Source organism: Aquarana catesbeiana, linkage group LG08, assembly GCF_042186555.1.
Source record: "Aquarana catesbeiana isolate 2022-GZ linkage group LG08, ASM4218655v1, whole genome shotgun sequence".
NCBI classification, from domain to species: Eukaryota; Metazoa; Chordata; class Amphibia; order Anura; family Ranidae; genus Aquarana; species Aquarana catesbeiana.
In genome coordinates, this window is record NC_133331.1 from 4,135,165 (window position 1) to 4,157,742 (window position 22,578).

The 22,578-nt window shown below is 47.5% G+C and overlaps 2 protein-coding genes across 2 annotated transcripts in view; both read left to right on the forward strand.

The window, feature by feature from the left end:
• Positions 1–12,904, forward strand: part of LOC141105550 (adaptin ear-binding coat-associated protein 1-like) — a gene marked incomplete in the record, with an annotated part of 35,537 nt that extends 22,633 nt beyond the window's left edge. Inside the window, 1 exon segment of the mRNA XM_073595441.1 lies at positions 10,486–12,904. Within this exon segment, the coding sequence (XP_073451542.1) occupies positions 10,486–10,531 (46 nt within the window).
• Positions 1–22,578, forward strand: part of LPCAT3 (lysophosphatidylcholine acyltransferase 3) — a 173,708-nt gene that overhangs the window by 36,643 nt on the left and 114,487 nt on the right.

Genomic DNA, 22,578 nt, shown 5'->3' on the forward strand with positions numbered 1-22,578 from the left:
GGAGTGAAGAGACCTGTTTATAGACATACCACACAAGCAGAGAGCCCCTGTTTAATGACATACCGCAGGAGTGAAGAGCCTCCCTTTTTTTTTTTTTTTTTTTTTTTTTTTTTTTTTAAGACCTACTACGTGAGTAGATGGGGGGGGGGGGGGGGGGGCCCAGTTTACTGACATACCACGTGAGTATATGGGCCCCCTGTTTATTGACATACTACATGAACGGAGAGCCTCATTTTTTAGACATACCACACAAGCAAAGTAGCACAGTTTATAGAGACACTGCAGGAGCGGCGAGCCCCCTATTTTATAGGGACCATATAGGAGCGGCGAGCCCCCTATTTTATAGGGACCATATAGGAGCGGCGAGCCCCCCCCATTTATAGGGACCATATAGGAGCGGCGAGCCCCCCCATTTATAGGGACCATATAGGAGCGGCGAGCCCCCCCCATTTATAGGGACCATATAGGAGCGGCGGGTCCCCCCATTTATAGGGACCATATAGGAGCGGCGGGTCCCCCCATTTATAGGGACCATATAGGAACGGCGAGACCCCCATTTATAGGGACCATATAGGAACGGCGAGACCCCCATTTATAGGGACCATATAGGAGCGGTGAGTCCCCCCATTTATAGGGACCATATAGGAACGGCGAGACCCCCATTTATAGGGACCATATAGGAACGGCGAGACCCCCATTTATAGGGACCATATAGGAACGGCGAGACCCCCATTTATAGGGACCATATAGGAGCGGTGAGTCCCCCCATTTATAAGGAACCATATAAGAGCGGCAAGCCCGCCCCCCCCCCCCCCCCCCCAGCGAGAGCCCCTCATTTTATAGATACGATATACGAGCAGAGAGCCTCCCCCCCCCCCCCCCCCCCCCAATTTATAGAGATTACACAAGTGGAGAGCCCCCCATTTATAGAGACAATACACGGGTGGAGAGCCCCCCCCCCATTCATAGACACCATACACGAGCGGAGAGCCCCCTGTTTATAGGGACAACACACGAGTGGAGAGCCCCCGTTTTACAGACATGCCGCACATTCCTTATACCTTGTACACTGCTTCAGATTTGTATATTGAATGTCTAAACACGATAACTGGGTGATATATTTGGTGATCTGTTCTCTCCCGTTTCCCATTCTTACCACTTGGATCTATAAACAGATCTTAGTCTCAGCAATAACAACATTCCTCGGAATACATTCATAATTCTGAACCTCTCCATACGCCAAATCCCAAATAATCAGATTTTTGCAGATGCACAGACCCAGCTAGACTTTCACACTTTGTGTTTTCAGGCTTTGCTTGTTCCTTAGTCTGCAGCCCTCGCTGTTCAGGGTGGCATGCTGGGACTTGTAGCTCCCTAGTGGCTGGAGGGCCGGGGGGGGGGGGGGGGTGCATGTGTCTGATATATGGTGCTGGAAGATCTTTATAATGCTCTGGCTTTGTGTCTCTACACACTTACAGTTACTTGCAATTAGATTGCCTTTGCATCTTATTTCTGTTTTGGCATTTTTTTTTTAGCTGCAAATCACGTTTTGTATTGTAATGTACAGCCACGACCAAAAGTTTTGAGAATGACACAAATATTAAATTTCACCAAGTCTGCTGCTTTAGTGTTTTTAGATCTTTGTGTCAGATGTTATTATGGGATACTGAAGTATAACAATATTTGCAGTGTTGCCCCTTCTTTTTCCTGACCTCTGAAATTCTCCCCGACATGCTGTCATCAACTTTTGGGCCACATCCTGACTATTGGCTGCCCCCCCCCATTCTTCCATACTCAGTGCTTGGAGTTTGTCAGAATTTGTGGGGGGTTTTTTGTTCAGCCGCCTCTTGAGGATTGACCACAAGTTCTCAATGGAATGAAGATCTGGGGAGTTTCCTGGTCATGGACCCAACATTTCCATGTTTGGTTCCCCAAGGCACTTGGTTATCACTTTTGCCTTATGGCAAGGTGCTCCATCATGCTGGAGAAGGCATTGTTCCTCACCAAACTGTTCTTGGATGGTTGGGAGAAGTTGCTCTCAAAAGATGTTTTTGTTCCATTCTTTATTCATGGCAAAATTGTGAGTGAGCCCCCCCACTCCCTTGGCTGAGAAGCAACCCCCGCACATGAATGGTCTCAGGATGCATGACACAGGACTGATAGTAGCGCTCACCTTTTCTTCTCTGGACAAGGTTTTTTCCGAATGCCCCAAACAATCGGAAAGGGGATACATCAAAGAAAATGACTTTCCCCCAGTCCTCAGCAGTCCAATCCTTTTGCAGAATATCGGTCTGTCCTCGATGTTTTTCCTGGAGAGAAGTGGCTTCTTTGCTGCCCTTCTTGACATCAGACCATCCTCCAAAAGTCTTCTCCTCAGTGTGCGTGCCGATGTCCTCACACCTGCCTGCTGCCATTCCTGAGCAAGCTCTGCACTGGTGGTGCCCCCAATCCCGCAGCTGAATCAACTGTAGGGGACGGTCCTGGAGCTTACTGGACTTTCTTGGGTGCCCTGAAGCTTTCTTTACAACAATTGAACCTCTCTCCTTGAAGTTCTGGATGATCCGATAAATGGTTAATTTAAGTGCAATCTTAGTAGCAGCAATATCCTTGCCTGTGAATCCCTTTTTGTGCAAAGCAATGATGACTGCATGTGTTTCCTTTCAGGTAACCATGGTTAGCAGAGGAAGAACAATGATTTCAAGCACCACCCTCCTTTTTAAAGCTTCCAACTGTTATTCTGAGGCTGGGTTCACACTGGTGTGACACACGCTCCAACTTTGGGACCTGTGTAAATCAATGGTTCCCTATGAGAGACATCTTAAATAGTCCAACTTTGAAAAAGGTTCCTACACTACTTTGGCGATATTCAATGGGCTGAAGTTAGATCCTCGTCCTAACCATGCGACTTGTGATTACAACAGCAGTAAAAGGAATTTTATGTCACACTGGGATTGTTTTGATTGGTCAAAGGACAAGTCATACTATCTCAAAATTGGAGCAAAATCTTATTTTGTTCATTCAAGTTGGATGGACATAGGACCGATGTCGCAAGGCAAAGTTGGGTGACAGTTGTGTCGTATCAGTGTGAACCCAGCCTGAATCGGCTTTACATAGTGATTTCCAGCCTTGTCCTCGTCAACACTGACACCTGTGTTTTAATGAGAGAATTGCTGACATGTCAGCTGGTCCTTTTTGTGGCAGGGCTGAAATTCAGTTCAGTGGAAATGCGTTTTTTTTTTTTTTAATTTTATTTTTTTGGGGGGGAATTAAAGGAGAAGTACGGAGAAAGTTCATTTTCATGGCAAAGAGGGACGTTTTGCAATTATTTGCTAATTATCTGATCGCTCTTCATAACGTTCTGGAGTATATGCAAATTTCCATCGTAAAAACTGAGGCAGCAGACTTTGTGAAAATGTAACATTTGTGTCATGCTCAAAACTTTTGGCCAGGGCTGCAGTGTACATTAAGGTTTCAAAGGGATCCTGTCAGTTGCAGAAGAGCCTGACTGAAAGTTCCCTGCAGTAGAAGAAGCATTATACTGGGGTCTCTAGTGGTCCGTGTGTCCTGCCTCCTCTCCAGACCTCGGCGTTTCACACTTCTAGTAGCGTTAGGTGAATGTATACGCCGTCCCCACTACACATCATGGTTCAGTCCTCAGACCCCCTAAGTCACTGCAGGGGCACAACAGTCGGAGGATGGAACCATGGCATGCAGCAGGGGACACCGACATCCATCATTCCTTGAAGTGTTGAACATCAAGGATTTTTATGGGGGCCGCAACCTGAGTATAGAAGGGAGGAAGGAGGACACCGTCCACCGGAGAGGTGAGTATAATTGCTTTTGCACATGACGCACAATTCATTTAGATATATCCTGCTTTAACCCTTGTACTGCCACAGACATAAGGCATTCATTGGTGGTAGCATCGGCTTTTACACACTCCTGGCTTCTACATCACCCGGAAGTCCTGTGTTCTTGTCAAGCCAATTGTTGGCATTATAATAGAAGTGATTCACTTCCACAGTCCCCGGAACTTACCGCCCTTCCTTTATGTATCTCAGACTCCGCTTTCCTGTCTGCGGGTGTTGCTGGGTAGAATGTGATTGAACCCAGAAGCATTCTTAGCTGTCATTCCCCGACAACACTGGACGGGGGTGAAGCTGATCAAACGCCATCTGTGCCTGATCAGCTTCAATGGGTGGTGCATAGGTGATGTTTAGAGGTCTAATAGACCCCCTGATATCCCCTAAAGAGGACCGTTCACCTGCAATATGCTGTCACATAGGGGGCTATTGGAGTGCAGATACTACTCAGTCTGTGGAGGGGAAGGGAAGACCTGTTTGATCTATAAAGGGAAGACCTGTTTGATCTATAAAGGGAAGACCTGTTTGATCTATAAAGGGAAGACCTGTTTGATTTATAAAGGGAAGACCTGTTTCATTTATTTTTTGTAGTGATTGTAAATGATCACCTTGCAAAACAACCTATTCTGTTCAGTTTAAAATAGTGGGCAAAAAGGAGAAGAGGGTTTCGGGACTTTAAATGAAGTATAAAAATAGTAATGAAGAACAACATTTTATTTCTAGATATGATAAAATAAATTTAAATACCTTTTATTTTTTTTATTTTCTTTTATAAGTGATCACATTCCCTCTTCCCAGCTACATAAGAGCTAGGGGGAGGAAAAACAGCTCACTGAACTTCCCAGTGAATGGTTGAGGGGGGGGGGGGGGGTCATGACAAGTGTGATCATTGGAGGAGAGCAGGCTGAGTTCCCAGCACAATAATGCCTCGTTTCCACTGAGCGGATCGGTTCGAGTCGGTACAGTTTGGAAGGCCTAGAATGGTCCGGCCTAGTCAGGCGAGCGTTTCCACTGCAGGGGCCATACGTGGGTTTAGAAAAAATGCCTAGCATGGCATCACACGTCCACCATTCAGTGGAATTAGGGATGCACCGAATGGGTTTTTTTTGTGCCGAAACCGATACCGAAAATAAATCTTCCTTGATCCCGAAAACCGATACTGTAACAACACCGATACCGAAAGTGACTGTTTTTTAAAAATATTTTTATAGACATAGTACAGGAGATGATCAGAGACTGCAGACATAATACAGGAGATGATCAGAGACTGCAGACATAATACAGGAGATGATCAGAGACTGCAGACATAATACAGGAGATGATCAGAGACTGCAGACATAGTACAGGAGATGATCAGAGACTGCAGACATGATACAGGAGATGATCAGAGACTGCAGACATAATACAGGAGATGATCAGAGACTGCAGACATAGTACAGGAGATGATCAGAGACTGCAGACATAGTACAGGAGATGATCAGAGACTGCAGACATGATACAGGAGATGATCAGAGACTGCAGACATGATACAGGAGATGATCAGAGACTGCAGACATAGTACAGGAGATGATCAGAGACTGCAGACATAGTACAGGAGATGATCAGAGACTGCAGACATTCTACAAGAGATGATCAGAGACTGCAGACATGATACAGGAGATGATCAGAGACTGCAGACATAATACAGGAGATGGTCAGAGACTGCGGACATAATACAGGAGATGGTCAGAGACTGCGGACATAGTACAGGAGATGGTCAGAGACTGCAGACATAGTACAGGAGATGATCAGAGACTGCAGACATTGTACAGGAGATGGTCAGAGACTGCAGACATAGTACAGGAGATGGTCAGAGACTGCAGACATAGTACAGGAGATGGTCAGAGACGGGTGATCTGTCTATCAAAGTGCCCGGACAAGGGGGAGGGGCTGTATGTGACGGCCGCAGCGGGGAACACACAGCTATTGAAATGAAAGCTGTGATGTTCCCGGCGCTGTAATCAAACAGGTGGCAGCTCTCCTCTCTTCTACTATATAGGAAGCCCCCCTGATAGGCGGCACCAGGGGTGGGGGCGGAGCCCCCCCGCCCCTATTCAGTATCGGCAAAAATTCTCTTTCGGCTTTTTGCCGAAAGGGCCGTTTTCGGCCGCTATGTTTCTGCGGCCGAAATGTCGGTGCATCTCTAAGTTGAATGTATCGTAGCTCCGCCCTAACTGAACCGTACCATTTTTCTATGGCCCCACATCTGAAGCAGGACCCTGAATGGTGCGGTTCAGTTAGGTTGTATGGGCCGCTTTCATAATGGAAACACTCAAAATAGTGTACCGAACCGATCCGCTCAGTGGAAACGAGGCATTCGAGAACTGACCACCCTGTGCTCTCATGCCTGACGTAGTCAGTTTTTAAAATGGGGAAACCAGCGGGACTGGCAGGAACACCGGGGATATCACACAAAGGAAGCAAAACAAAGAGAACAGGAGACTTTCTCATACCAGTACATGGTGCTACAGGCACATATCAGAAATATGAAGTGTTGGGTTTATATATTCTTTAATAGTGGAAACGCCTCTCTGCTCTTTAAAGGAAACCTCCTCGTGAAGCAAAATAACTTTGGAAAGAAAAATGATCTGATGGAAGTTGCCGTTCTCTGACCCATGTAGTGCATTCTAGTTCTGAGCCAGAAAACTCAAACCTGATCTCTAAAGCCTATCAGAACCCCCCCCCCCCCCCAAAATGTAATCTTATGCAGCTTACCAGTCCTTGGGCTGCATTAGTTGTGTGGGTTTTTTTTAACCTGTTGATCCTGCCAAAAACTCACTTCCTCTCCTAGGATGACAGCACTCGCTGTACCCTAGGACTACAAACGCCTCTCCATCTTCTCATCAGTAGGAGAAGCGAGGTCAGTTGAAAAGCAGGAAGTCGCACACCGATGACGTCCGATCCTGATCTAAAGCGGAATTAAACTCCGCTAATTTTTTTAATTAAATGGGCGCGCCCCCCCGGAGCTTTATGCCATAATGTATGCACTGCATATTGAACATTAGGGCAGACTTACCTGTCCTACAATACCCTCCATTGTTTGCTTGAATGGCCAGCCCACAATGACGTCACTCCCACACATGTGCATGGAGGTCACATCATTATGACACAGGGGGATGCCACAAATGTACGCTGAGCTCAATGTACAGTGTATCCGGAAAGTATTCACTTCACTTTTTCCACATTTTATACAGCCTTGATCCAAAATGGAGTAAATTCATAATTTTCCTCAAAATTCTACAAACAATCCCCCATAATGACAACGTGAGAGAAATTTATTTGAAATCCTTGCAAATTTATTAAAAATAAAAACCCACGGGCACGAGTATCGCAGGCTCCTCCCACGGGCACGAGTATCGCAGGCTCCTCCCACGGGCACGAGTATCGCAGGCTCCTCCCACGGGCACGAGTATCGCAGCCTTTGCTCAATACTTTGGTGAAGCTCCTTTTGGCACCAATTACAGCCTCAAGTCTTGTTGAGTATGATGCTACAAGCTTGGCACACCTATTTTTGGGCAGTTTCTCCCATTCTTCTTTGCAGGACCTCTCAAGCTCCATCAGGTTGGATGGGGAGTGTCGGTGCACAGCCATTTTCAGATCTCTCCAGAGATGTTCAATCGGGATCGAGTCTGGGCTCTGGCTGGACCACTCAAGGACATTCACAGAATTGTCCCGTAGCCACTCCTTTATCTTGGCTGTGTGCTTAGGGTCGTTGTCCTGTTAGAAGATGAACCTTTGCCCCAGTCTGAGGTCCAGAGCACTCTGGAGCAGGTTTTCATCAAGGATGTCTCTGTACATTGCTGCGGTCATCTTTCCCTCCATCCTGACTGGTCTCCCAGTTCCTGCCGCTGAAAACATCCCCACAGCATGATGCTGCCACCACCATGCTTCACTGTAGGGATGGTATTGGTCAGGTGATGAGCGGTGCCTGGTTTCCTCCAGACATGACACTCGCCAATCAGGCCAAAGAGTTCAATCTTTGTTTCATCAGACCAGAGAATTTTGCTGCTCATGGTCAGAGTCCTTCAGGTGTCTTTTGGCAAACTCCAGGTGGGGCTGTCAGGAGCCTTTTACTGAGGAGTGGCTTCCGTCTGACCACTCTACCATACAGGACTGATTGGTGGACGGCTGCAGAGATGGTTGTTCTTCTGGAAGGTTCTCCTCTCTCCACAGAGAAACGCTGGAGCTGTCAGAGTGACCATCGGGTTCTTGGTCACCTCCCTGACTAAGGCCCTTCTCCCCCGATCGCTCAGTTTGGCTGGGTGGCCCTCCCTAGGAAGAGTCCTGGTGGTTCCAAACTTCTTCCATTTATGGATGATGGAGGCCACTGTGCTCATTAGGACCTTCAGTGCTGCAGAAATGTTTCTGTACCCTTCCCCCCAATCTGTGCCTCCATACAATCCTGTCTACAGGCAATTCCTTGGACGTCATGGTTTGGTTTGTGCTCTGACATGCACTGTTACCTGTGGGACCTTCTATAGACAGGTGTGTGCCTTTCCAAATCATGTCCAATCAGCTGAATTTACCACAGGTGGACTCCAATCAAGTTGTAGAAACATCTCAAGGATGATCGGTGGAAACAGGAGGTACCTGAGATCAATTCTGAGTGTCATGGCAAAGGCTGTGATACTTATGTACATGGGAGGAGCCTGTGATACTTATGTACATGGGAGGAGCCTGTGATACTTGTGTACGTGGGAGGAGCCTGTGATACTTGTGTACATGGGAGGAGCCTGTGATACTTATGTTCATGGGAGGAGTCTGTGATACTTATGTGCATGGGAGGAGCCTGTGATACTTATGTACGTGGGAGGAGTCTGTGATACTTGTGTATGTGGGAGGAGCCTGTGATACTTGTGTACGTGGGAGGAGCCTGTGATACTTGTGTACGTGGGAGGAGCCTGTGATACTTGTGTACGTGGGAGGAGCCTGTGATACTTGTGTACGTGGGAGGAGCCTGTGATACTTGTGTACGTGGGAGGAGCCTGTGATACTTGTGTACATGGGAGGAGCCTGTGATACTTGTGTACATGTGATTTTATTCCTTTTTTATTATTAAAGATAAAGCAAAGATTTCAAACGTCTTTCACGTTGTCATTATGGGGGATTGTTTGTAGAATTTTGAGGAAAATAATGAATTTAGTCCATTTTGGAATAAGGCTGCAACATAACATTTTGGACAGAGTAAGGGAGGGTTATAACCCCTGTCAGTTTATTTTTTGCCATCTGTGTCCCATTTGGCTGTGGGACAGGAAGTGAAGGAAAATCTCCCAAACAGGAACTAAAGAAATCCCTACAAAGTTAGAAAATCTCTGGTTGTCACCAGAGCCGGTGTCCCCATTGGAAGATTTCCCCCTTTTCTGGGGACAACCCAAAATGTGAGATTTTCTTTTACTTTCAATGATCCTATAATGGTAAACAGGACAAATAGAGAGGGAGAATTTCCCTAACAGGGGCACAGACGGCAATAAAAACTGACAGAGGTTCTAATCCCTTTCCAGTCTATTCAAAACTAAAGTTTTGGGGGGTTTTTTTTTGGGGTTTTTTTGCCTTTTAGTTGTAATTTAATGCATTCTCTGCATTTAAAGTAAAAAAAAACCTTCTGCATGCAGATTCTGGAGTTCTAGAGGCAAAGGATCTTCATTCAGACCTGGAGACCTCTCTCTACGGGGGGTCGGGGGTTCTGTAGCTCACAGAGTTGGGGGCACAGGAAGTTATCAGCTCACTGGCTTTCTGGCAGGATCAGCGGGTATTTTCACAAACAGACTTTCAGTGTTCTATTTAAAGCAGATCTTCAGCCGCCTCCTCCCCTTCCCTGCTTACCGGGTGGTCCGTTGTGCAAATTTGTTCCTCTAAGATCCTCTTGTATTCTGCCACTTCTCGGTCCCACGCCTCCATGTTGATTGTGACATCATCAAGAGGCCAGCTGGCTCTTCCTGGTTTAGCCTGCACACCTCATGATGACGTTATGCTTGGCACACCTCCCCCTCGCCCCCCTTCCCTGCTTACCAGGTGGTTCGTTGTGCAAATTTCTGATACTCGCCTACCCAGATGATCCAGTGTTGTCCCGCTGAGATCCTCTTGTATTCTGCCACCTCTCGGTCCCACGCCGCCATGTTGACTGTGACATCATCAAGAGGCCCGCCGGCTTTACCTGCTTTAGCCGGCGTGCCTCCTGAAGATGTGCCCTACCCCCACCCCCCCTTTTATATCCTGACATGTAACTTGCATAACCTAGGAGGCAAAGGGAGGACTGTACACATCATTTGCCTATGCTTGCAAGGGGGGGGGGGGGGGCACACCGCCCTTTTTTTTTTTTTTTTTTTTTACAAAAAAAAAAGACAGCTGTGTTCTGGTAGCAGAGGGGTGGAGAAGGAGGGTAAAGATCTGCTTTAACAGGCCAAATGGAGAGGATAATGGAAGTTCAGTATTGGGGTATACACTTTCAGTTATTGGTTTACATGGGTGTGAGAAGGGAAGCTTCCATCAGAGCCTAGTTCTGTGTTATGCCTTGTTATGCTCTTTGCTTGTTCTGTTCTCTGAATGATTTACTCTTGCTTTGCCTCTCTTTTCTGTCCAGCAGTCTGTCCTCTCAGGCTCCGCAGTCTTCTAGCTGGGTTCAGTTTTAACTGCCACTTCTGCTGCTGCCGCTTGGATTCTTCCTCCCCCCTTTTCCCGGAGTTCAGACAGTCCTCCGCACCGCCAGAGACTTCGGCCGCTCTGTAAAACGTATCATTGTGACGTTGTTGCATTATCGGGCTGTTTGGGAAATCCGAGGGGACCCTGTGTTGTGCAACTCATTTCCTACTTCTGCCCCTGCAGTGTTCATGACAAGCCCCTCCCCCTTGACCCTATTTCTCCACCCCCTGCCCCACCCCCACCCCTCCATGCACTGTTTGTATCACTGTCATCGTGTTCCTGTCTGTCTCTCCTCCCTCGTGGCTCCATCTCACACTCCACTGTTTATCATTCCAGGCACCCTGAGGGCGCCCGCATGCAGGGGATTGTGTACAGGTTATGTCATGGTAGCCGTGGTGCCCACATTGTGCTTTTTAGTGTACAAGATAGTCTGGCGGTACGACCTAAACTATATATCGGGGTTGTTGGGCGAGATGCAGGTGGACACAAAAAAATAAATTGACCCACCCGATGGTGGAGGGTCTGCAGTTATCATTAGATAATCACTCTGCTTGTGTATAGCGGCACCGCACACGAGTATTTGACTGGCAATGGCGCAATCGCTTGCTGATGACAAGAGAACTCGGCAGCTGCGATTTTAGTGGCTCCAGAAAAACTGCAAACCGCCCAGCAATTCTTCAAGTAGTTTAGCCCTACAGCTGCCCACACCTAGGAAATGTACTAAGGGAAATATGGAGGCGACCACTGCCAACCTATTTTTGGAAGTGCTAGTTACCTGCCTTCAACACTTTAAAAACTCTGGGCCAATTTTTTTTTTTTTATTTTGGCCCCCATGTGGCATTTAAATAAATCTCAAGCCATCTCCAACAGTTCCATTTTTCTTGACCACAAGATGTCCTCAGTCGTTCAATCAGTCCAGAAGACTGAGGACTCTACTGTGAGTGGTGCTGGTGGAATCCCATCCCAACTCTGTAGCTGCAATTTTAGTGGCTCCAGAAAACTGCAGTCCTCCCAAGTAGTTTAGTCCTACAGCTGCCCACACCTAAGAAACGTACTAAGGGAAATATGGAGGCAACTACTGCCAACCCATTTTTGGAAGTGCTAGTTACCTGCCTTCAACACTTTAAATGCTCAACTCCGGGCCAAATTTGTATTTTTTTTTTATTCCCCAGGTGCCATTTTTAAATAAATCTCAAGCCATATTCAGCAATACCTCTTCTTGGCCACAAGATGTCCTCAGTCATTCAATCGGTCCAGAAGGCTGTGGGCTCTACTGTGAGTGGTGCTGGTGGAATCCCATCAGCTGATGATAACTCGATTAACTGCAATTTTAGGGCTTCAGAAAACCGCAAACTGCCAAGCAATCCTCCGAATAGCTTGGTCCTACATCACTCTTTGCGTTACTAAGGATCACTCAGCCTGGACTAGGACTCTGCAGTGATGTGACCTACCTGAAGACATCTGAAAAATGTAAGTATTGACACCTCTCTCCTGGATAATGGTCCCCCTCCCTCTCTCCCCCTCTGACTGATCTTGTCAGATGAGTCTTGTCTGTTTACTGGAGGGGGTTGTGGTCTTTCTTCTGGTTTCCATGCCACTGCCTCCGTGCCGTGAACTATTGGCTAAAGAGGAATGACGTCAATGCAAGGGACAAGCAGATTTGCAGCGTCGGATTTGTGGCCCCCTTGCAACCGGAAACCACAACAGCAAGGGTCCTGGACAAGGGGACTTGGGTATGTTGGGTTGGGGCCCTTCTACTGGTTTCCATGCCACTGCCTCCATGCCGTCAACACTTCCTATTGGCTAAAGAGGTTTGACGTCAGTGTAAGGGACAAGCAGATTTGCAGCATTGGATCAGCGGTACTTTGAAACCGGAAACAGCGACGGCGAGGGACCTGGACAGGAGGGGTGGGGAAAAGGGGGGTTTTAGAGTTAATACAAGTTTTACCCGGAGTGTGGCTTTAAAGTATAAGTCCAGACTAAACCTAACTAATCTTTAAAAATATCCCCCCTCCCCCCTCCTCTAAACCCCTATGCTCACCAAGCTGTGTAAAAATAAATAAAAAAATTAAAAAGTATATATTTTACCTATTTTCAGCCTGCTCCAGTCTGGTCATGTGCTCGGGCCCCCCTGTTTCAGCCAGAAGCGGCTGCAGGGGAGAGGAAAGAGCATTGTCATGTGTTCTGACTCTCCAACCTCAACACCTCTCCAGATCAGGAATTTTGACTTGACCCTGACTTGACTTCCTGCTTGCTGACTTGACTTCTTTCTAACAAACCTGAAAGAAACATCTGTATACCTACCTATTTTCAGTCCACTCCGATCTGGTCAGGTGATTCCCCCAACCCCCCCCCCCCCCCCCCCCCCCCCGTGTCAGCCAGTAGCGGCTGCATGGGAGAGAGCACTTCACAACAGCTGGTAAAGCCTGGGAGTGGTGGCATCACCCTTAGGCTCCTTTGGCCCATCCATTGTCGCCACTCACTCCTCTTCCTTGCAGCCACCACTGGCTAAAACATGGGAGCTGGATCAGGTGACCGGACCAGAGTGTTGGCCAGAAGAGAGGAGGGAGTGCTGACAACAGATGGGCCATAGTAAGACTATGGGTGATGTCACCACTCCCAGGCATTGTCAGCCATTGTCGAGCGCTCTCTCCTCTTCTCTGCAACCGCCACTGGCTGACACACGGGATCACATGACTAGAGCGGGCTTAAAATAGGCAAATATATACATGATTCTAACAAAGGTTAGTCCGGGTCAAGTCAAAATTCCTTATCTGGGTACCTGTTCTGAGGTTGGCGAGTCATGGGAATGTGTGACAGCCAGGCACCTGGCATTTTCAATAGAGAGGTTCAGCAATGGCAGCCTGTATGTTCTCCCTGGTACATGTTTCCTTTAGCAACTTTTTTTTTTACACGTCATCATCCATTTTGATTTTGGACATTCGTACACACGTCACATTTGTTTTCCAATCATGTATGGAACGTGTCCAGTCATAAGGAGCCGTTGTAACTTTCATATCTGAAGATGATAGAAGGTCCAGCGAACGTTTCATATACAAGATGCAGCACTAAAGTGAGGCCAATGTTCTGTGCTACCAATCAGCTTTGAGCCGATGACGTGAAGGGAGGTTTATTTACTAAAGGAGTAATTGGGCCACGGGGCTTACAATCTAATTGTACGATCTACTAAATGTCCGATTGAACTGTTCAGACAAGCTGAGCTCACAGAAGATCGAAGTCCTACAATATGGATGAGGTTGGGTTAAAGGATAGGCTGCTTTGTTATTATTAGATCGAAGCTTGTTGTACCTATTGGGTGACTGCAACCTAATGTAAATTTTTCTGTGGCAGCCAGTGAAATCTTATGTAGAAGTGATATTATTGCATTGTGTGTTTTTTTTTTTTTTTTATTTTTTTTTTTCTTTTCTTTTGTTTTTTTTTTTTTTTTTCTTTTCTTCTTCTTAAAGAGATGCTGTCCATGCTGTCCATTTTGCCCATACTGGGCTGCTGCTGGGCCCCCCCACCCACACCCCAGCAAGGTATACTCACCCATCCTTCATGCTCTCCTTCCTGCAACAGGAGCCCACCCTTGGTAAACTCCTAGTGTCTGAGCTCACCTGGGTGGAGGACACCACTGCCCCCACAAGTGACAGTTTTGGGTCTGGGGTTTGAGGAAGTCACATGTTCCCCCATACCTGGAGGCCCAGCCATATTGCCTATCTGTGCTCCTTCATCTTCCTGCAGCAGGAGCCCACCCTGGGCAAAGGCCAGTGTCTAAACTCACTGGGTTGAGGGCATCCCTGCCCCCCACAGGTGCCCATTTTGGCCCTGGAGATTGCGGAAGTCACATGTTACCTCATACCTGGAGACCCAGCCATATTGCCTATCTGCACTCCCTCATCTCCTTCCTGCACCAGGAGCCCACCCTCGGTAAACTCCAGTGCCTAGGCTTACCTGGGTAAAGGATACCACTGCCCCCACAAGTGACAGTTTTGGGTCTGGGGTTTGAGGAAGTCACATGTTACCCCATACCTGGAGGCCCAGCCATATTGCCTATCTGCGCTCTTCATCTTCCTGCAGCAGGAGCCCACCTTGGGTAAAGGCCAGTGTCATCCCTGCCCCCCCCCCCAGGTGACCGTTTTGGCCCTGGGGATTGAGGAAGTCACATGTTCCCCCTTACCTAGAGGCCCCGCCATATTGCCTATCTGCACTGCTCATCATCTTCCTGCAGAAGGAGCCCACCTTTGGTAAACTCCTAGTGTCTGAGCTTACCTGGGTGGAGGACATCACTGCCCCCACAAGTGACAGATTTGGGCCTGGAGTTTGAGGAAGTCACATGTTACCCCATACCTGGAGCCCCAGCCATATTGCCTATCTGCACTCCCTCATCTTCCTGCGGCACCCTGGTTAACCTTTTGGTGTCTGAGCTCACCTGGGTAGCTGACAATACTGCCCCCCCATGTGACCGCTTCAGGCCTAGTGATTGGCTGCTCAGGCCAATCAGCATTGTTGCAGGGAGGGGGTTAATGAGTATGGTGGGTGGGCTAAATGGACAAAATGACCAGTGCCTCTTTAAAGTTATCTTTGTGTTGTACACAATTCAGAAAATGGTGAAAGTTGTCCAACAATCAATACCTTGATGTGATTGTTACTTATGGACAAGCATATCTGTATTCAGCCAATCACACAGGATGGAAGAGCAATAAAAATGTTGATATGTGATTGGGGTGTTTTGATCCAATACACATTCATTAAACACAATGACCCTTTGGTAAGTCAACCTTGAAGCTGAATTCCAGGATTTCAGCAACTTTGCAAAAACTGCAGGCACACTATGGTTTAAGTCCAATTTAGATGTCCCAAGGGGGACATGCACCTATTATTTTTATGGGATGGGTTAATTGCATTCCTGGAGGATACACTTCGGCTGTGAGGGGAGAGGAGCTAGGTCTGCCCCTCCCTTCAGCTGCCCATTCACAGAAGCCTTTGTAGTCACACAATACAAAGGCTTCTGTGAATGGGCAGGAGGAGGAAAGTGGTGGACGTAGCAGTTCCAGCGACTCTGCTTTTGAAAGAACGGAGACAACAGTTAGCAGCTCGGGGAACTCCCAGAAGTTATCTTCCAGGAGCACAAGAAACCTGTCAGATGTAAGTAATAGAGAGAAGTCTATGAAAGGTGGCAAACGCCTCACTAGACTTATAGTATTCCTGCATATTTTTATTATTATTATTTTTTTTTTTTACAAAGTAGCTGAATTCCTGGAATTTAGCTTTAAAGTGGAAGGAAAGGCTATACAACATACCTTGTAAAGGTTACTTCCCCTAATTCTTTGACGTTTTCTACTAAATCGCCATCTAAAAAAGGTCATGTGACCACAAAGCTACGGCTTCTGTTGTTGCGGCTTGGTGGGCACCATCTCTTTGTTGCCCGACAACAGCCCAGAACTCTGGACACCAGCATGTGATGTCACTGCACTATGGGACCCAACAGCGATGCGTAGACCCGCTAGATCCTTGTGGTCATTTGACCACCTAGAAGAACGATGGTGTTATGGTAGAAAACATCCTAGAAATGGGGTCCAATATTTACCAGGGATGTTGTTGTGTTAGCTGGTCCTTCTACCTTCATTCTGGCCACACACGGTGCAATATTCTAGGACCTTCAACCAGCTTTTCCTCGCAAAAACAGATCAAGGCAAACTACCGCCGGCAGGTTCTGTATTTCTATGTTTACATTTCTATTTATGATAAAGATGGCGGTAGGGTTGCGCTCATCTGTTCGCTCTGGAGGAAGCGTCCAGAAAATCGGACAGAATGAGGTTGCTCTTTTGGCTCCAGTCTTCATCAATGAGCTTGCGTGTTCCGTCAGTCGAGATTTTTGGGGTATTTTTGCCACTAAAACAGAAGTGGGATTTGCTTCTAGAACATTCTCTTGCCAGGGTAAGTGGAATCGAGACCCTCCAGACCGGTGGGGTAGATTAGACGTGTGTATTTTTGTCTTTGTAACCATAAAACATATTTATTATATAGTGATACTTATGGAGTTGAGAAAAAAAAGAACAAGCTGTATATAACAAATAAATTAAATGTATGACTTCTGTGTCGGTGTGTCATTTTTTAGGGGGTGAGCCTCTCTTTCCACTTCCTGACCAGGCCATTTTTTGCGATACGGCACTGGTCCTTATATTATTGATCATTAAGAAGATAGACACACCCCCCCCCCCCCATCCCCTTAAGCTAGCTAAAAATATCAAGGGTGTCAGTGGTTGCTCATCTGAGAGGTAAAAATTGCCTATGGCGTGAGGAACCCATAGCAACCTCTGGAGGAACCCTGCTCTAGCATATTGATAGTTTAGACCAGCCATTCTCTACCAGGGTTCCTCCAGCGATTTGCTAAGGTTGTGTTTTTTTTTTTAAGCTGTGGTTGACTGACTTCTCATCTGATGGTTCCTCTATAGTTCTTGGATCAGCTCCACTTGGCAGAGCCATCTGCAGGACACTAATGATCTTTCTAGCGGTTTGTATGAGTGGTATGCTGATCACCACTGTAAATAAGGTAGTCCTCTACTGTAAGTGGTGCATTCTTCTCACTGACTCCTAATGAGTTCATCTTAGTAGGGGTTCTCCAAGACCCAAAAATGATTTCAAAGGTTCTCCTGCAGTAAAAAAAAAAAAAGTTTGAGAAAGGCTGGTTAAGACAAGTGTGCGTTTCCAATCTTGTGGTAATCGTTGGTGGAAGGCCATAAAGACTGGTTTGGTGTGACCTCAACCCTACTGAACACCATTGGGATGGATTGGAACACCGATTGTGAGCCAGGTCTTCTCTAACCTCAGTACCTGACATCATAAATGCTCACAGCCACACTCCCTGACCTTGTGGGAAGACTTCCCAAAAGAAGGGGGGCTGTTATAGCCCCAATAAAAGGCCAGCTCTATAATAAAGGCCATGGTTTTCGAATGTCCAACAAGTTCTTACAGGTATGATGGTCCACGGCTTGTAACACGCACACCAACTCCCTCTATAGCAGTGGTCATCAACTCCTGTCCTCAGGACCCACCAACAGGCCAGGTTTGCAAGATAACTGAAATACATGACAGGTGATATCATTTGCTGCTCAGTGATTGCAGTATTCTAGTCTGTATCTCCCCCCAAGGTAATACCTAAAACCTGGCCTGTTAGTGGGTCCTGAGGACAGGGGTTTCTGAATCGCTGCTCTATAGTATTCTTCTTCATTCCTTCCCTGACAGCTACTTAAAAAGGTTATGTAGAGAGAGGTTAGGGGCCTGGTAGAGGAGCTGGGCCAGGACAGACAACTCAACTCTCCCAGAAGAGGAGGGGCTATGATGTGCCACGAGGGAGGGGGCTGTGCCAGGGAATTCACTGTTCCTGGAGTTGTCAAATTTCCCAGGAAGTTCAGAAGTTCATTGCAGTTCAATGAACAAAAATAATGGAAACAGCTTTGAAAATATGTGATTTTTCTGTGCTTTTCCCTAGCATTTGTCTTTAGGTTGGTGATCGTGTCTCTTCGATATGCATTTACTGGCCACGTTATTAGGTCCCCCTGCTAGTAGTGGGTTGGACCCCCTTTGGCCTTCATTCTTGGTGGCATAGATACAACAAGGTGTTGGAAACGTTCCCCAGAGATTTTGCTCCATAGTGACATAACATCACACAGTTGCTGCAGATTTGTCGGCTGTACATCCATGATGCCAATCTCCTGTTCCACCACATCCCAAAGGTGCTCTATTGAATTAGATGTGGTGAGTGTGGAGACCATTGGAGGACAGTGACCTCATTGTCCAGTGGTGAGATGATTGGAGCTTTGTGACATGGTGCATTATCCTGCTGGAAGGAGCCATCAGAAGATGGGGACACCCCATCCCCCACTCCATTACACCCCCACCACCAGCCTGAACCGGCGATATCCCATCCCCCACACCATTACACCTCCACCACCAGCCTGAACCGGTGATACCCCATCCCCCACACCATTACACCCCCACCACCAGCCTGAACCGGTGATACCCCATCCCCCACACCATTACACCCCCCACCACCAGCCTGAACCGGTGATACCCCATCCCCCACACCATTACACCCCCCACCACCAGCCTGAACCGGCGATACCCCATCCCCCACACCATTACACCTCCACCACCAGCCTGAACCGGCGATACCCCATCCCCCACACCATTACACCCCCACCACCAGCCTGAACCGGCGATATCCCATCCCCCACACCATTAAACCTCCACCACCAGCCTGAACCAGCGATATCCCATCCCCCACACCATTACACCCCACCACCAGCCTGAACCGGTGATATCCCATCCCCCACACCATTACATCCCCACCACCAGCCTGAACCGGTGATACCCCATCCCCCACACCATTACACCCCCACCACCAGCCTGAACCGGTGATATCCTATCCCCCACACCATTACACCCCCACCACCAGCCTGAACCGGTGATATCCCATCCCCCACACCATTACATCCCCACCACCAGCCTGAACCGGTGATACCCCATCCCCCACACCATTACACCCCCACCACCAGCCTGAACCGGTGATACCCCATCCCCCACACCATTACACCCCCACCACCAGCCTGAACCGGTGATACCCCATCCCCCACACCATTACACCCCCACCACCAGCCTGAACCGGTGATACCCCATCCCCCAAACCAAATCCCAGAAATACTCAGACCAGCCCGTCTGCCACCAACAACCATGCCATGTTCAAAGTCACCGAGATCCCCTTTCCTTCCCCCATTCTGATGCTCGGTTTGAACTTCAGCAAGTCATCTCCGCCACGTCTAGATGCCGAAATGCATTGAGTTGCTGCCGTGTGATTGGCCGATTAGCAATTTATGTTACCGAGCAACTGACCAGGTGTACCTAATAAAGTGGCCGGTGCGTGTCAGCAGAATCTGTAAAGTGCCGCACATTTCCGGGATTTATATTTCCTTTAAATCCACACAGACCTTCTATGTATAGAAATTCAGACGCCATGATTTGTTTAATTTTTTTTTTTATTATTATTATTTAATGTTTTATTATTACAAAAAAAAAAAAAAATTGTACAATTGAATATTATACAGACTTGTGTGACCGAGCAATATCCCGCAGAGCTCACAATTCAGAATCATTTCTGGGAGACAACGAAGGATGAACAATTACCTCTCAATACATTGTTACCAAAGCCGCCGACCGTCTGTGTACAGCCCCACCCCCGCTCACCTCTTGTGCCCGCCCACGCTTACCTCTCGTGCCCTCCCACCCACCTCTCGTGCCCCACCCATGCCCCTCCCTCGATCAGATCCATCACCATAACACCCCATGCTGGAGCTCAGAGAGCTGGGTCATTTCCCTTCTCCCATGTGACCATTCTCGGCTCTAGTGATTGGACACTAGGCCTCATGGGGGGGGGGGTCACCCGCTCCCCCGTACCTGAAAATGCCGGATCTTCTACAAATGCCAGACAGAGGAAGGAGTAGGAAAGTGTACAATAGTCAGATGGTGAGCTTTGCACAGAGACTCTTCCATTACCCTAAATCAGGGGAAGGCCACCTCGGCCCTCCAGCTGTGGTGAAACTACAAATCCCATCATGCCTCTGCCTCTAGGAGTCATGCCTGTGATTGTCAGGGGTCTTGCAATGCCTCATGGGACTTGTAGTCTCACCACAGCTGGAGGGCCCCAGGTTGGGGGGGGGGGGGGTTGGGAGGGTCGGGTTTAAACCACTTGTTGTCCTGTAAGGGCAAAGCACAGGTCTGCTATAAATTACATCCTGTGTGACATTCTAAACAAGTACCAAATCCAACTGCTGTGTGATTTAAGTTTTTATATAAAAAAAAAAAAATCCTTTACTTCCCCCTGAGTAAAATACTCCTCCATTTGTGTCTCACACGCTCCGGAGCGCCAACGCTGCTCACTGTGGTCTCAGTTCCTAGAAGAGTCGCTGGAACTGCTATGCCCGCCCCTCCGCTCCTATTGCCCATTCACAGAAGCCTTTGTAGTACATGATCTCATTCACAAAATACAAAGGCCCCTCCGCTCCTATTGCCCATTCACAGAAGCCTTTGTATTATATGATCTCATTCACAAAATACAAAGGCTCCTGTGAATGGGCAGCAGAGGGGAGTGGCGGACATTACTCCTGTATGTGCTTTTCTCATCTCAAAGCTGGAGTGCAATAAACCTGCCACATACAAGTGATAGCAATAAGTCCTGGGAGGGGACTTGCACCTAATTGGACTTAGCTCATAATGTGCCTCCAACTCTCCCCCCCCCCCTCCCCATTCACATGGGCCATCTTCAGCCGCCTGGGATATGCAGGTGTTCCTGTGCAGGCGGCCTGCAGACAGGCTGCGTTCTGCTCCGTGCACCAGATGTACACTCTTGGATGCGCTCAGAGATCTGTGTAACCGGCCCCCTGTCATTGATTCAGACAGGCTGCCTGGATGGGACACCTGTACATCCCAGGCGGCTAAAGACGGCCCTTTGCATGGGTGTAGGGATCAGGATGAGGCCTAAAAAAAAAAAAAAGAATTCCAGGCTTCCTGGCACTTAAAAAAAAAAAAAAAAAACTGTGTTTGGGCCACCTTGGACCTCATTTGCAAGCCAGAACGGACTGGCTAGTGCTAAGGCTGTAATATACTGTAGTAGTAGCAGCTTGTGCTGCGTCCAGTAGGTGGCGCTGTGTTCTGGCAGCAGTACGACAGACTTCCAGGTATAGACAGAGTCACCCATACCGCATCCCCCCCATTCAGGAGAAGCCTAGTATTTTTTATTTTTTTTCTCAATTAACATTTCCTCTGATTGGCCAAGGTAAAGTTCATCTGCCTCTCACTCCACCTCATCCAATCAGAGGAAGCCTTGTAATCATTGAGGCTTCTCCCAATTGGCCAAGAAGTCTTATACAGTATAATACAGCCTTAGCAGCAGCCAGTCCATTCTGGCATGCTGGGTGGCCCAAAAAAAATGTATTTAAAGTGCCGGGAAACCTGGAATTCTCCTAACAGTCCATTTTTCGGGTTTACATACCATTTTAAGGTCCGGGAATCCAGCGCCAAAAAAAACAACACACATCAACAACAAAAAAAAACCTACGTACCATGGCTTTCATATTGCATTCGTTATAAAGGACAAGTCCTGATATTTCTGGAGTAGCAGAGCGCTCAGGGGGATGGGCACTCAGGGAACGAAAATCAAGCACAATCGTCCTTATTAAAGTCCCCTCCCCCACAATTGTCTCCAAGCTGTTCCTTTAACCCCTTGGAGTCGGCGCCTGGTGGCCCTTTAAAGGAGTTTAGAATGCCGGGAGGCTTATGGTCATGTGACCGCCGTGATTGGCTGTCACATGATTGGAAAAATTCTTTACAACGGACAAGCCACTACAATCAGCACCACATTCCTAAATTGAATAGCTATAGAAATACTTGTGGGATTTTTAAGGCGCATGTACTAATAAATTGATCCAAGGAGGTATATTAAAAATATATACATTTTATTTAAACAACGATTAAAAAAATTGTCTAAAAACAAATTTCGCGACAAGTACAATCCTTATGGATACAGCAGATTTGATGGAGTTCCCAACATGTTTCGCCCTCAATCTGGACTTCCTCAGGGGGCGCTGTCTTGGAACACAAGCCTTCCCAGGATTTGAGACAAATGTGTATACTACAATCAATGACGATTTAAAAAGTCTACAACAAATAGGAGGCATTTAGGGACCAGAAAGGATGGATGGTCTTGCAAAAACGCAGAACACTCAGGGACATAGAGTTTCCAAAGCAGGACACTCACATATGGAGCTGATGTCCTGCAAAAATGAATGTGTCCCTATGGCCCTGAGTGGTCTGCGTTTTAGCATTTTCTCTGGTCCCTAAATGTCTCCTATGGTGGCTGTAGACTTTTTAAATCGTCATTGATTGTAGTGTACCCATTTGTCTCAAATCCTGGGAAGGCTTGTGTTCTAAGTGCACAGCATTCCCCTGAGGAAGCCCAGATTGAGGGCGAAACATGTTG